Genomic DNA, 12,587 nt, shown 5'->3' with positions numbered 1-12,587 from the left:
AGCTCCCTACAGCATGAACTCTCTAGCCCGGTTTTCATTGCATTAAGGAACAATGATGTATAACCAGTATCCACACTTGTGTTTAATGCTGGTGACTATTAAGGTTTCCCACACCATGACTTATAGAATTATTAGCTCATGGAGCACCATCAAATATGGAATTGGCATTAGTAAGGCCAGTTGTTCATAATTCATTTCTCTGAATAATAAAAATGTCATTTTTCAGTGTGTGAAGAGCGACCAATCTGCTCCCCCAATGAGAACAGCCTCCAGTAGTGCATGTAGTGTCTCATATTCACATTGTCTCTCCATCCAGGCATTTGTACTGCAACCATCACTCTAGAGCCTCAGCTCACACAGGAAGTCTGGTGAATGTACGGTACATTCAGGAGACACCGTTCTGCCTCTGAGTTGGACACCTTCTCCCCTACTCCATGTCAGATTGCAGCACAACCAACTTCACCAACCCTTCCACCTTCATCCTGCTGGGCATTCCTGGCCTGGAGGCGGCCCACGTCTGGATCTCCATCCCCTTCTGCGCCATGTACATCATAGCTGTCTTGGGGAACTTCACCATCCTCTTCATTGTGAAGAGGGAGCGGAGCCTCCATGTGCCCATGTACTATTTCCTCTGCATGCTGGCCACCAGCGACCTGGTCGTATCTATGTCCATTATGCCCAAAATGCTGAGCATTTTCTGGTTCAATTCCAGGGAGATGTATTTCAGTGCCTGCCTTACCCAGATGTACTTTATTCACTGCTTTTCAGTGATGGAGTCTGGCATCTTTGTGGCCATGGCTTTTGATCGCTATGTGGCCATCTGTGATCCCCTGAGACATTCCACCATACTGACAAACCCCCTGGTGGCCAAGATCGGCCTGGCCGTGGTGCTGCGTGGCATCATGCTCATACTGCCCTATCCCTTCCTGGCAAGGCGGTGGCCATATTGTAGAACCAACATCATCCCCCACTCGTACTGTGAGCACATAGCCGTGGTGAAGCTGGCCTGCGCTGATGTCCGCATCAGTAGTTACTACAGCCTCTCGGTGACATTCTTGGTGATGGGTCTGGATGTGTTTTTTATCGCCATGTCCTATATCCAGATCCTCAGGGCCATTTTCAGCCTCCCCACAAAGGACGCCCGGCTCAAGACTTTTGGGACCTGCGGCTCCCACCTCTGTGTGATCTTAGCCTCTTATATCCCAGCTCTCTTCTCCTTCCTCACACACCGGTTTGGCCACAATGTGCCCCTGCATTTCCACGTTCTCATGGCCAACTCGTATGTGATTGTGCCCCCCATGCTACACCCCATCATCTACGGGGTGAGGACCAAACAGATCCGCGGCAGGCTGCTCCAGCTACTTACTCATAAAGGGATCTAAAATTTCCTCCTGGTGCTCTGGATCTCAGACCGAGGTCCGTGCAGAGCTGGCTGGTAACATGGTGCTGGGCCTTCTTCCCTGAATCACTTACTGGACAGGCAAAAAGACATTAAATCTTTTCCTGACCTTACTGTGCTGTGTCAGCATGACAAACTGGGGAACAGGTCTATGGACAATTCAGTGGGTTGCCACCTCTCTAATTGCTGGTAACTGGACCCTGACACCCCACCCCTTCCTCACTTCTTCTGCCAAGGCCCCTTCCCTGCTTTACCCTTTCCCCTCCAAGGCCCTACCCCTGTGACTTGCTTCTCTATTTCCCTCCCCTGTCACTTGTGAGATCATTTCCACCTCCCAAACCCAGCTACAAGGGAGCCATTTCAGATTTTGGTGGGGGTTGCAACTTGAGCCATGATTCCAAGGGCTACTTAGGGTCTTGAAAACTCTAGCTTTGTGGCAGATAACTTAGCAATTAGCTGACAGGAGCACTGTGTCTAATTCTGATTTAAAGAAATAAAATAAAATAAATATTAGACCCACTCAGCTCTAATACAAACATGTTCTGACATCTTGTGCCCAGTCACTTAAGGGACACTGGTTAGGTTTAAAATATTAAAATATATTCTTACTTTGTTACTAACTCTGCAGAGAGAGAGAGACCCCATCAGGACTCCTGGGTTCTATCTCAGGTCTGGGAGGGGAGTGAGGTCTAGTGTGTTACAGCGGGGGAGGGAGAGGGAAAGGGTGGAGATACATCTGGGGTTTCTATGAGAATATCAAAATGGACATACTGAGTCAGACTAATGGTCTATCTAGCCCAGTATCCTGTTTTCCAACAGTGGCCAATTCCAGGTGCCCCAGAGGGAATGAAAAGAACAGGGAATCATTAAATGATTCATACCCTATTGCCCACTCCCAGGTTCTTGCAAACAGAACTAAAGACAGCATCCCTGCCCATCTTGGATAATAGCCGTTGATTGAACTATCCTCCATAAATGTATCTAGTTCTTATTGGAACCATGTTATAGTTTTGGCCTTCACAATTTCCCCTGGCAAAGAGTTCCACAGGCTGACTGTGGAGAAATACTCCCTATTGTTTATTTTATATCTGCTGCTGATTAATTCTATTGGCTGACCCCTAGTTCATGCGTTATGAGAAGCAGTAAATAACACTTCCTTCTTTATTTTCTCCACACCAGTCATGATTTTTTAGCCCTCTATCATGTCCCCTCTTAGTCATCTCTCTTCCAAGCTGAAAAATCCTCCTATGGAAGCCGTTCCATAACCCTAATAATTTCTGTTGCCCTTTTCTGAACTTTTTCCAATCCCAGTATATCTTTTTTGAGATGGGGCGACCACATCTGCACGCAGTATTCAAGATGTGGGCGTACCATGGATTTATACAGAGGCAATATGATATTTTCTGTCTTATTATCTATCCCTTTCCTTATGATTCTCAACATTCTGTTCATTTGTCTGATTGCCACTGCACATTGAGCAGATGTTTTAACCCTATTAACTCACATTAGATTGTATGAACTGTCTGTAGCCTTATATCTTTGGGCTTTTCCTGAGCTCTTCGCTCATGCTCCTTGTACTAAGGGGCAGGAGTCTGGGACAGAGGCATCTGTCTATAAATAGGTTGTTCATTAAAGACTATCAGCCCTAACGAGATCTCGCCTGTACAGAAGAAGGGAGTAACTGCATTCTAGGTAAAACCAGTTTTCTCCAGTTTCTCTGTGGACTGGTGGGCACGGAAGGAATGGGACCTCCCAGAAGAGGGGACAGAAAGAGTAAGTGTTGGTCCAGCCCTTTAAAAACACAGAGACTGGATGAGTCTTAAGATGATGGGGCAGGAGAGTAGCACAAGGGCGGCAGAGGGGGCTCTTTCATTGCAGGGCTGTGGCTGCAGCAGAGAGACAGACTCAAGGTGGAGGAGAAGCCGTGAATTGCAGTAGGTGGTCACTAAACACCCTGGAGGGCTCTGACCAAATCCCAAAGTATGTTCCAGGATGGTGAGGACAAATTAATGCACACTGGAAAACAATCCCAACTATACATATGAAATCATGGGGTCTAAATTAGCTGTAACCAGTCAAGAAAGAGATCTTGGAGTCATTGTGGATAGTTCGCTGAAAACATCCAATCAATATTCAGCGGCAGTCAAAAAAGACTCAGAATCCCTGGAGAGACCCAGGGCAGTCTTGGCCAGAAGAACTCCACAGCTTCCATCTGGAGTAGGTCCAGGATCCCCAAGGCTGGGCTCAGGGAGTTAAGCCACATCTGAACTTTCCCAGGAATATGGCTTGGCTGGTAAGGAACTGAGTCATGCATGGACATGTGACTTGCCCAGGTGACTCCAAAACTCCATTTTGTAGCTGGACTGTGCATAGGAGAGAGGAGGGGGTCTTCACCCACAAGAGAAAGTCTATTTAAGCCCATGGGAGATTCCTTCATTTTGTCTTCAGCTGGCTAAAGAGAGAGCTTCTCCACCCCCAAAGATACCCGAAAGAAATTGGAACAAAGGACAGTGACTGCAAGGGGCGTGAGTGATTGCTGGACCCAGACTAGAAGGAGATTAGTCTGTAAAAGGGAGCATTCTGGGACTGGTGAGGATTTTATCTGTATTCAGTTGGATTTAGGGTGATCAGACGTCCCGATTTTATTGGGACTGTCCCGATATGCCCTGACTTCACGGGGGTTAGGTTGATACAGCGACATCTCTCTGGGGTGGGGATGTTTTTGCTATTGCACAGGAAGAAAACACAGTTGTGGGTTGCATTAACAAAGGCAGCACATGCAAGTCACCCGGAGGTGATAGTATTCCCCTACTCAGCGCTGGTTAGGCCTCAGCTGGAGCATTGTGACCAGTTTGGGTCATCAGTGTATAGGAAGGATGGAGAGAAACTGGAAAGGATCCAGAGTTGAGAGACAAAGAGGCTGGGGCTGGGGCTGGAGCTGGGGCTGGAGCTGGAGCTGGGGCTGGGAGCTGGGGCTGGGGCTGGGGCTGGAGCTGGGGCTGGGAGCTGGAGCTGGGGCTGGGAGCTGGGAGCTGGGGCTGGAGCTGGGGCTGGGGCTGGGGCTGGAGCTGGGGCTGGGAGCTGGGGCTGGGGCTGGAGCTGGAGCTGGGGCTGGGAGCTGGGAGCTGGGAGCTGGGAGCTGGGGCTGGGAACTGGGGCTGGGAGCTGGGAGCTGGGAGCTGGGGCTGGGAGCTGGGAGCTGGGAGCTGGAGCTGGGGCTGGGAGCTGGGAGCTGGGAGCTGGGAGCTGGGAGCTGGAGCTGGGGCTGGGAGTTGGGAGTTGGGAGCTGGGAGTTGGGAGCTGGAGTTGGGAGTTGGGAGCTGAGGCTGGGAGCTGGGAGCTGGGAGTTGGGAGCTGGGAGCTGGGAGCTGGGAGCTGGGAGCTGGGGCTGGGACCTGGGAACTGAGGCTGGGAGCTGGGAGCTGGGGCTGCAGCAGTCTGGAGCCGCGTGTGGTGAGCAGCTGGGGAGAGTGAGGGGAACGTGGGCAGAGGCAGGGAAAAGGACTTGCAGTCCACACTGGGAGGGGGATCATAACCCCAACGGGGGTCTGATGTTGGGAAGTAGGTTCTGCCACCTAGAGTGTGAAGTGTGTGGCCACCACCAGAATAACACAGGCAGGATGTGGGCTGGGGCCTGGGACAGGTGAGGGACAGACTGTGAACTGCCCTGACATCCAGCCACGGCTGTCTGGGGTTCCCCCGTGCCACAGAACGGGGTGACGGGTTTTCCTTCCACCTTTCCCAGTTTCTCATTAGTTTTTTTTAAATGGTTGCTGTTTAATAAATTGTATTTGCTTGAACTATATCAGATGATCTGTGGGTCAGGTAAGCGCCCGGAGCAGAGAGAGCACCCCAGAGTAGAGACACCCTAGTCCCTGTCCTAAGTGACCTCAACAAGGTTGGTGGTTGAGCCCCCCAGGAATCCTGGGCCCAGCCTTGCCCGGGTTATGTGGACTCTGCTACCCTGGAGAGTGGAAGGGGGGCCCTAGAGTCAGGCAGGCTGCTGGGTAAAGGGAGCGGGAGCGAGGACTCAGATCCATTCACTAGCCCATTGCATCGGGGTGGTGTATAAGCCAGGGAAGCTCCCCACAAGAGCGGGACCGTTCCCCTGCTTACATCTGTTAGGAATTCTTCACCGAACTCACCTCACTTTTGTCTTCTAAGGGGAAACTTTTACCCTTGGAACATTTTGCTCTTTTGCGCCACACAAGGCTCTTCAAATATCTGCAACACGTGGAATAACCTGCTCCCTCTGCCTGACTGAGGCCATGTCTACACTACACACCTTACAGCGGCACAGCTGTATCACTGTACCTACGCCGCTCTCACATAGCCGCTCTATGCCCATGGGACAGAGCTCTCCAGCTGGCAGAATTACACCACCCCCAGCGAGTGTCTCCAGCTGACATAGCGCTGTCCACACTGGTGCTTTTGTCAGTCAGGGGGTGTTTTTTCACACCCCGACCAACAAACGTTTCACCAACAAAAGTGCCAGTGCAGACAAAGCCTGAGCTGCATTATAGTAAAGACGTCCACGGCCTCAAGTCCTGCACTGGTTAAGAAAACTGCAATTTTCTGCTGGTTTCTCTCACCAATCCCAGCTGCTTGCACAGATATATCTCAAAACTCTGCCTGAATCTCTTCCCGGAGTCTGCTGGATTGCCCGAGAGTTTCAACTCCTTGGGGGGTTTCAGTTCTTCCATCTCCAGGATGGCTCCTTCGTTCCTTCCCCACAGCCCTGTTACCTCTGCCCTCTCCTCTGGTCTCCCCTCTGGTACAGGGCCGGCTTTAGGCCAATTCAACCAATTCCCCTGAATCGGGCCCCGTGCCTAAGAGGGCCCCGCGCCCAAGTCCCGGTACGGCCTATCGGCAAGAGCAGTGCGCCGTACCGGGATGGCCCAGCTTCCCCAGGGGGCAATTTAAAGGGCCCAGGCCCTTTAAATTGCCACCAGAGCCCCACTGCTGGAGCCCTGGGGTAGGGCTGCGGGGCTCTGGGGGCTATTTAAAAAGTCCGGGGCTCCCGCTGCCTCTACTGCCTCGGCCCTTTAAATAGCCGCTGGAGCCCCGCTGCTTCCCCTGGGCTCCTGCGGCTATTTAAAGGGCTGGGGCGGTAGAAGCAGGGGAGCCCTGGGCCCTTTAAATAGCCCCCCAGAGCCCTGGGATAGTGGGGGGCTCGGGGGCGATTTAAAGGGCTGGGGCTCCAGCTGCCTCTGCTGCACCCCCTGCCCGCACCAGCCCTGAACCCCCTGCCCTGCTCGCAGCCAGTCCCTGTCTCCAGCCAGCCCTGCACCCCTACCCGCCTCCAGCCCCGCCCCCCCGGCCCGCACCAGCCCTGCACCCCCTGTCCTGCCCGCGCCAGCCCCGCCCCCCCTGTCCTGCCTGCAGCCAGCCCAGCACCCCCTGCCCACAGCCAACCCCTGCATCCCCTGCCCACAGCCAACCCCTTCTGCACCCTCTGCCCTGTCTCCAGACAACCCCTGCCGCACCCCCTGCAGCCCTGCCCAAAGCCAGCCAGCCCCATACAACCCCTGCCCACACCAGCCCTGCACCCCCTTCCCTGCCTGCAGCCAGTCCTGCCGCACCCCCTGCCCTGTCTCCAGCGAACCACTGCCGCACCCCCCTGCCTGAAGCCAGCCAGTCCCGCAATCCTCTGTCTCCAGCCCTGCCAACCCATGTCGCACGGCCCTGCTTGAAGCCAGCCTGCCCCACACACCCCTGTCTCCAGCCAGCCCCCCACCCCTTGCCCTGCCTGCAGCCAGACCCTACCTCCAGTCAGCCCCTGCCCTGCCTCCAGCCAGCCCCATGTCCACTGGTGCCCTGCAGTTCCCAGGGCAGTAACCCTGCACACCTGCTTCAATGGGGGGGGCAGGGAGCAGCTGGGACCCACACATGTGCACAACAGGGTGACCAGACAGCAAGTGTGAAAAATTGGGACAGGGGGTGGGGGGTAATAGGATCCTATATAAGAAAAAGACCCAAAAATTGGGACTGTCCCTATAAAATCGGAACATCTGGTCACCCTAGCACACCCCCAGGGAGTGGCAGGGACCCACACACGTGAAACGGAGCTCATTAATAACCGACCAACAGCATATATGACGCAATGTACATAATATATAATTTTATTATTTATATAGTTATGGAAAGTAAATAATACATGGAAGAAATGAAAGGCTTTTTTTTTTTTTTTACTCATCCCTGCCGGGGCCCCGCCGAAAATGTTCGAATTGGGCCCCGCACTTCCTAAAGCCGGCCCTGCTCTGGTCCCAGGGGTTCTCCTGGGAATTCATGAGAAGGAGTCTCAGTCTGTACTTGAAGGAGGGAGGCGTGATTAGAACTAAAGCAGGGTTACAAAAGCTAACGGAGAGCCACGCGCTCCCAGCTGTGTGTCTGGTGCAGCCACCACTCAATGGCCCATTCTCGCTAGCCCCAATCTAGTTCCCCTGAACACGTGCTCTGCTCTTAACGGCCCAGGACACACTTCTAACAGCCAGGGCAGGGCCGTGCCTTTCCACAGTCTCACCCCCACCCAGCAGCCTATGTAACCCCCATTCTTAGTGCTGTTCCTCCCCTATCTTCCTACTTCAGATTTTTGAAGTATTTTGAGGATCCTTCAATGAAAGGTGCTGCACAGTCTGATGATCGTTACTGATGAGAATTACTGATCTCTGATCCCTTAGGCCTGGTCTACACTACGGGTTTAGGTCGACTTTAGCAGCGTTAAACCGAATTAAGCCTGGACACGTCCACACAACGAGGCCCTTTCTTTCGACTTAAAGGGCCCTTTAAACCGGTTTCTTTACACCACCTCCGACGAGGGGATTAGCGATAAAACCGGCCTTTGCGGGTCGGAATTGGGGTAGTGTGGACGGAATTCGATGTTATTGGCCTCCGGGAGCTATCCCACAGTGCTTCATTGTGACCGCTCTGGACAGCACTCTCAACTCAGATGCACTGACCAGGTAGACAGGAAAAGACCCGCGAAGGTTTGAATTTCATTTCCTGTTTGCCCAGCGTGGAGAGCACAGGTGACCACGCAGAGCTCATCAGCACAGGTAATCGTCATGGAGTCCTCCCAGGATCGCAAAAGAGCTCCAGCATGGACCGAACGGGAGGTACGAGATCTGCTCGCCATATGGGGAGATGAAGCAGTGATAGCTGAACTCCATAGCAGTAAAAGAAATGGAAAAGTATTAGAAAAGATCTCCAAGGCCATGAAGGACCGAGGCCATAACAGGGACACACAGCAGTGCCGCGTGAAAATTAAGGAGCTACGGCAAGCCTACCACAAAGCCAGAGAAGCAAACGGAAGGTCCGGGGCAGAGCCGCAAACTTGCCGCTACTACGCGGAGCTGCATGCGATCCTACGGGGTGCAGCCACCACTACCCCAACCGTGTGCTATGACTCTCTCACTGGAGAAACACACAGGGAAGACGGTTCGGGGAACAAGGAAGATGACGATGGAGGTACTGTAGGTAGCTCACAGCAGCAAGGAAGCGGAGAAACCGGTTTCCCCAACAGCCAGGATATGTTTGTGACACTGGACCTGGAACCAGTAACCCCCGAACTCACCCAAGACCCTCAGGGCACACAGGAGACCTCTGGTGAGTGTAACTTTGTAAATATTTGTAAACATTACAAAAAAAAAGCAAGCAAGTCTGTTAACGTGTATGGGGATGGAGCGGAAATCCTCCAGGGACATCTCCAGAAAGCTCTCCTGGTTGAAATGGGGTGATTTTATTAAGGGGGACATTCAGAGGCGCCCGTTCCTGCTATTCTGACCAGAAATGTTCCCCGCTGTTAACCACGCGGTGGGGGGGAGGGGTGAAGTGATCATCCCAGAGAATCGTGTGTGTGTGTGTGTGTGTGGGGGGTGGTTTACTTGTGTTTGTGCCGCATGTTAACCGGGAAACCGCAGCCCCCTCCTTTTACATTGAAACCCCATTTTAAATGGACAACCCAATTCATCCTTGATATGGGAAATGCGCTGCTGTTTGCAACCTTTCCCGCATGTTAAGAAGGTTAAAAAAGCCAAAACACTGTGGCCTACGATGGCTGCCTGCAAGCCGAAATATGCGACCTTGTAATGAAAGAGTGTACCCATTGTTCCCTAAAATGTGTCTTTTTTAACCACCTCTCCCTTCTCCTCCACCAGCTGCAAATGTTTCTCCTTCGCAGAGGCTCGTGAACATTAGAAAGAGAAAACGTAAGACGAGGGATGAGATGTTCACGGAGCTGCAGATGTCCTCCCACGCTGATAGAGCACAGCAGAATGCGTGGAGGCAGTCAATGTCGGAGATGAGAAAAGCCCAACATGAACGAGAGGAGAGGTGGCGGGCTGAAGACGATAGGTGGCGTCAGCTTGCAGACAGATGGCAAGAGGCAATGCTCCGTCTGCTGGAGCATCAAAGTGATATGCTCGAGCGTATGGTTGAGTTGCAGGAAAGGCAGCAGGAGCAGAGACCGCCGCTACAGCCCCTGTGTAACCAACAGCCCTCCTCCCCAAGTTCCATAGCCTCCTCACCCAGACGCCCAAGAACACGGTGGGGGGGCCTCCGTCCACCCAGTCACTCCACCCCAGATGATCGCCCAAGCATCAGAAGGCTGGGCTTCAATAAGAGTTAAAGTTTTAAAATGCAGTGTGTCCTTTTCCATCCCTCCTCCCCCACCCATCCCAGCTACCTTGGCAATTATCCCCCTACCTCTGTAAGGAACTAATAAAGAATGCATGAATGTGAAAAAACAATGACTTTATTGCCTCTGCAAGCGGGAGGGGAGGGGAGGGGAGGGTGGGGTGGGATGGTTGGTTTACAGGGAAGTAGAGTGAACCGGGTCGGGGGGGGGGGGGGGTTGGAGGGTTCATCAAGGAGAAACAAACAGAAGTTTCACACAGTAGCCTGGCCAGTCACAAAACTCGTTTTCAAAGCTTCTCTGATGCGCACCGCGCCCTGCTGTGCTCCTCTAACCGCCCTGGTGTCTGGCTGCGCGTAATCAGCGGCCAGGCGAGTTGCCTCAACCTCCCACCCCTCCATAAAGGTCTCCCCTTTACTCTCACAGATATTGTGGAGCGCACAGCAAGCAGCAATAACAATGGGGATATTCTTTTCGCTGAGGTCTGAGCGAGTCAGTAAGCTGCGCCAGCGCGCTTTTAAACGTCCAAATGCACATTCCACCACCATTCGGCACTTGCTCAGCCTGTAGTTGAACAGGTCCTGACTACTGTCCAGGCTGCCTGTGTATGGCTTCATGAGCCATGGCATTAAGGGGTAGGCTGGGTCCCCAAGGATCACGATAGGCATTTCAACATCCCCAATGGTCACTTTCTGGTCCGGGAAGAAAGTCCCTTCCTCCAGCTTTCGAAACAGAGCAGAGTTCCTGAAGACGCGAGCATCATGTACCTTTCCCGGCCATCCCATGTTGATGTTGGTGAAACGTCCCTTGTGATCCACCAGGGCTTGCAGCAGCATTGAAAAGTACCCCTTGCGGTTTACGTAGTCGGTGGCTTGGTGCTCCGGTGACAAGATAGGGATATGGGTTCCGTCTATGGCCCCGCCACAGTTTGGGAATCCCATTTCAGCAAAACCATCCACTATTGACTGCACGTTGCCCAGAGTCACTACCCTTGCTATCACCAGGTCTTTCATTGCCCTGGCAAATTGGATCACAGCAGCCCCCACCGTAGATTTGCCCACTCCAAATTGATTCCCGACTGACCGGTAGCTGTCTGGCGTTGCAAGCTTCCACAGGGCTATCGCCACTCGCTTCTCAACTGTGAGGGCTGCTCTCATCTTGGTATCCTGGCGTTTCAGGGCAGAGGAAAGCAAGTCACAAAGTTCCATGAAAGTGCCCTTAGGCATGCGAAAGTTTCGCAGCCACTGGGAATCGTCCCATACCTGCAGCACGATGCGGTCCCACCAGTCTGTGCTTGTTTCCCGGGCCCAGAATCGGCGTTCCACGGTATCAACCTGCCCCAGTAACACCATGATTTCCACATTGCTGGGGCCTGTGCCTTGTGAGAGGTCTATGGCCATGTCAATTTCCTCATCACTCTCGTCGCCGTGCTGCAATCGCCTCCTCGCCTGGTCCGGGTTTCGCCTTGGCATGTTCTGGCTCTGCATATACTCCAGGACAATGCGCGTGGTGTTCATAGTGCTCATAATTGCCGCGGTGATCTGAGCGGGCTCCATGATCCCAGTGCTAGCTATGGCGCCTGGTCAGAAAAAAGGCGCGAAAGTAGTATCTGATGGACCAGGAGAAGGAGGGCGGGAGGGAGGGAGGGAGGGAGGGCCGAGTGACGACATGGCGTACAGGTACAGGAACAGGGAGAAACACAAACAACTGTCACACAGAATGGTCCCCCCAAAGATTAAACTGGAAACCCTGGGCTTAGCAGGCCGTTGATTTCACGGAGGAAGGGGAAGCAAATGAACACAGAACAAATCTATTTTTTACATCTTAAGGTGGCAGCCGACGCTGCAGCATGAGTGACAGCCATACCAGTACGATGACGATGGATACCAATCATAATATACCATCATCTGCCAAAAGGCAAGGGCTGCTGCTGTGTAGCAATGCAGTCCCACGTCTGCCGGCACCCAGAGGACATATGGTGACGGTGAGCTCAGCTGAGCTGAGCGGGCTCCATGCTTGCCGTGGTATGTTGTCTGCACAGGTAACCCAGGTAAAAAGGCGCGAATCTATTGTCTGCTGTTGCTGTGACGAGGGGGGAGGGGCCTGACGACATGTACCCAGAACCGCCCGCGACACTGTTTTGCATCATCCGGGCATTGGGATCTCAACCCAGAATTCAAAGAAAAGGCGCGAACCGCTTCTCGGCTCGAGCTGTGGCGCAAACGTAGTATCTGACGGCCTAGGGGAAGGAGGGAGGGGGGCCGAGTGACGACATGGCGTACAGGCACAGGGAATTAAAATAAAGAACGGTGGCTGTGCATCAGGGAGAGACACAAACAACTGTCACAGACTGGTCCCCCCCAAAGATTAAACTGAAAACCCTGGGTTTAGCAGGCCGTTGATTTGACGGAGGGAGGGGGAAGCAAATGAATACAGAGAAAATCTATTTTTTTACATCTTAAGACGACGGTGCAGCGTGACTGATAGCCCTCGGCATCTTTCTGGGTGCTTGGCAGCAAATACGGGGCGGTGTATGACGATGGTCTTCAGGCCTAT

At 53.0% G+C, this 12,587-nt stretch overlaps 1 protein-coding gene across 1 annotated transcript; it reads left to right on the top strand.

The window, feature by feature from the left end:
• The first annotated feature begins 389 nt into the window (after window positions 1-389).
• Window positions 390-1,382, top strand: LOC128834219 (olfactory receptor 52R1-like). The gene has a single exon (XM_054022829.1). The coding sequence runs from the start codon at window positions 435-437 to the stop codon at window positions 1,380-1,382; it is 948 nt and encodes a 315-aa protein (XP_053878804.1). The 5' UTR covers window positions 390-434.
• The last annotated feature ends 11,205 nt before the right edge of the window (window positions 1,383-12,587 follow it).

Source organism: Malaclemys terrapin, chromosome 1 (genome assembly GCF_027887155.1).
Source record: "Malaclemys terrapin pileata isolate rMalTer1 chromosome 1, rMalTer1.hap1, whole genome shotgun sequence".
Classification (NCBI taxonomy): Eukaryota; Metazoa; Chordata; order Testudines; family Emydidae; genus Malaclemys; species Malaclemys terrapin.
The sequence above is the reverse complement of the archived record's forward strand: the minus strand, read 5'-3'. Positions and strand labels throughout refer to the sequence as shown.

Coding starts and splice junctions, on each gene's coding strand:
- LOC128834219 (XM_054022829.1), top strand. CDS start 435: ATGTCAGATTGCAGCACAACCAACTTCACCAACCCTTCCACCTTCATC.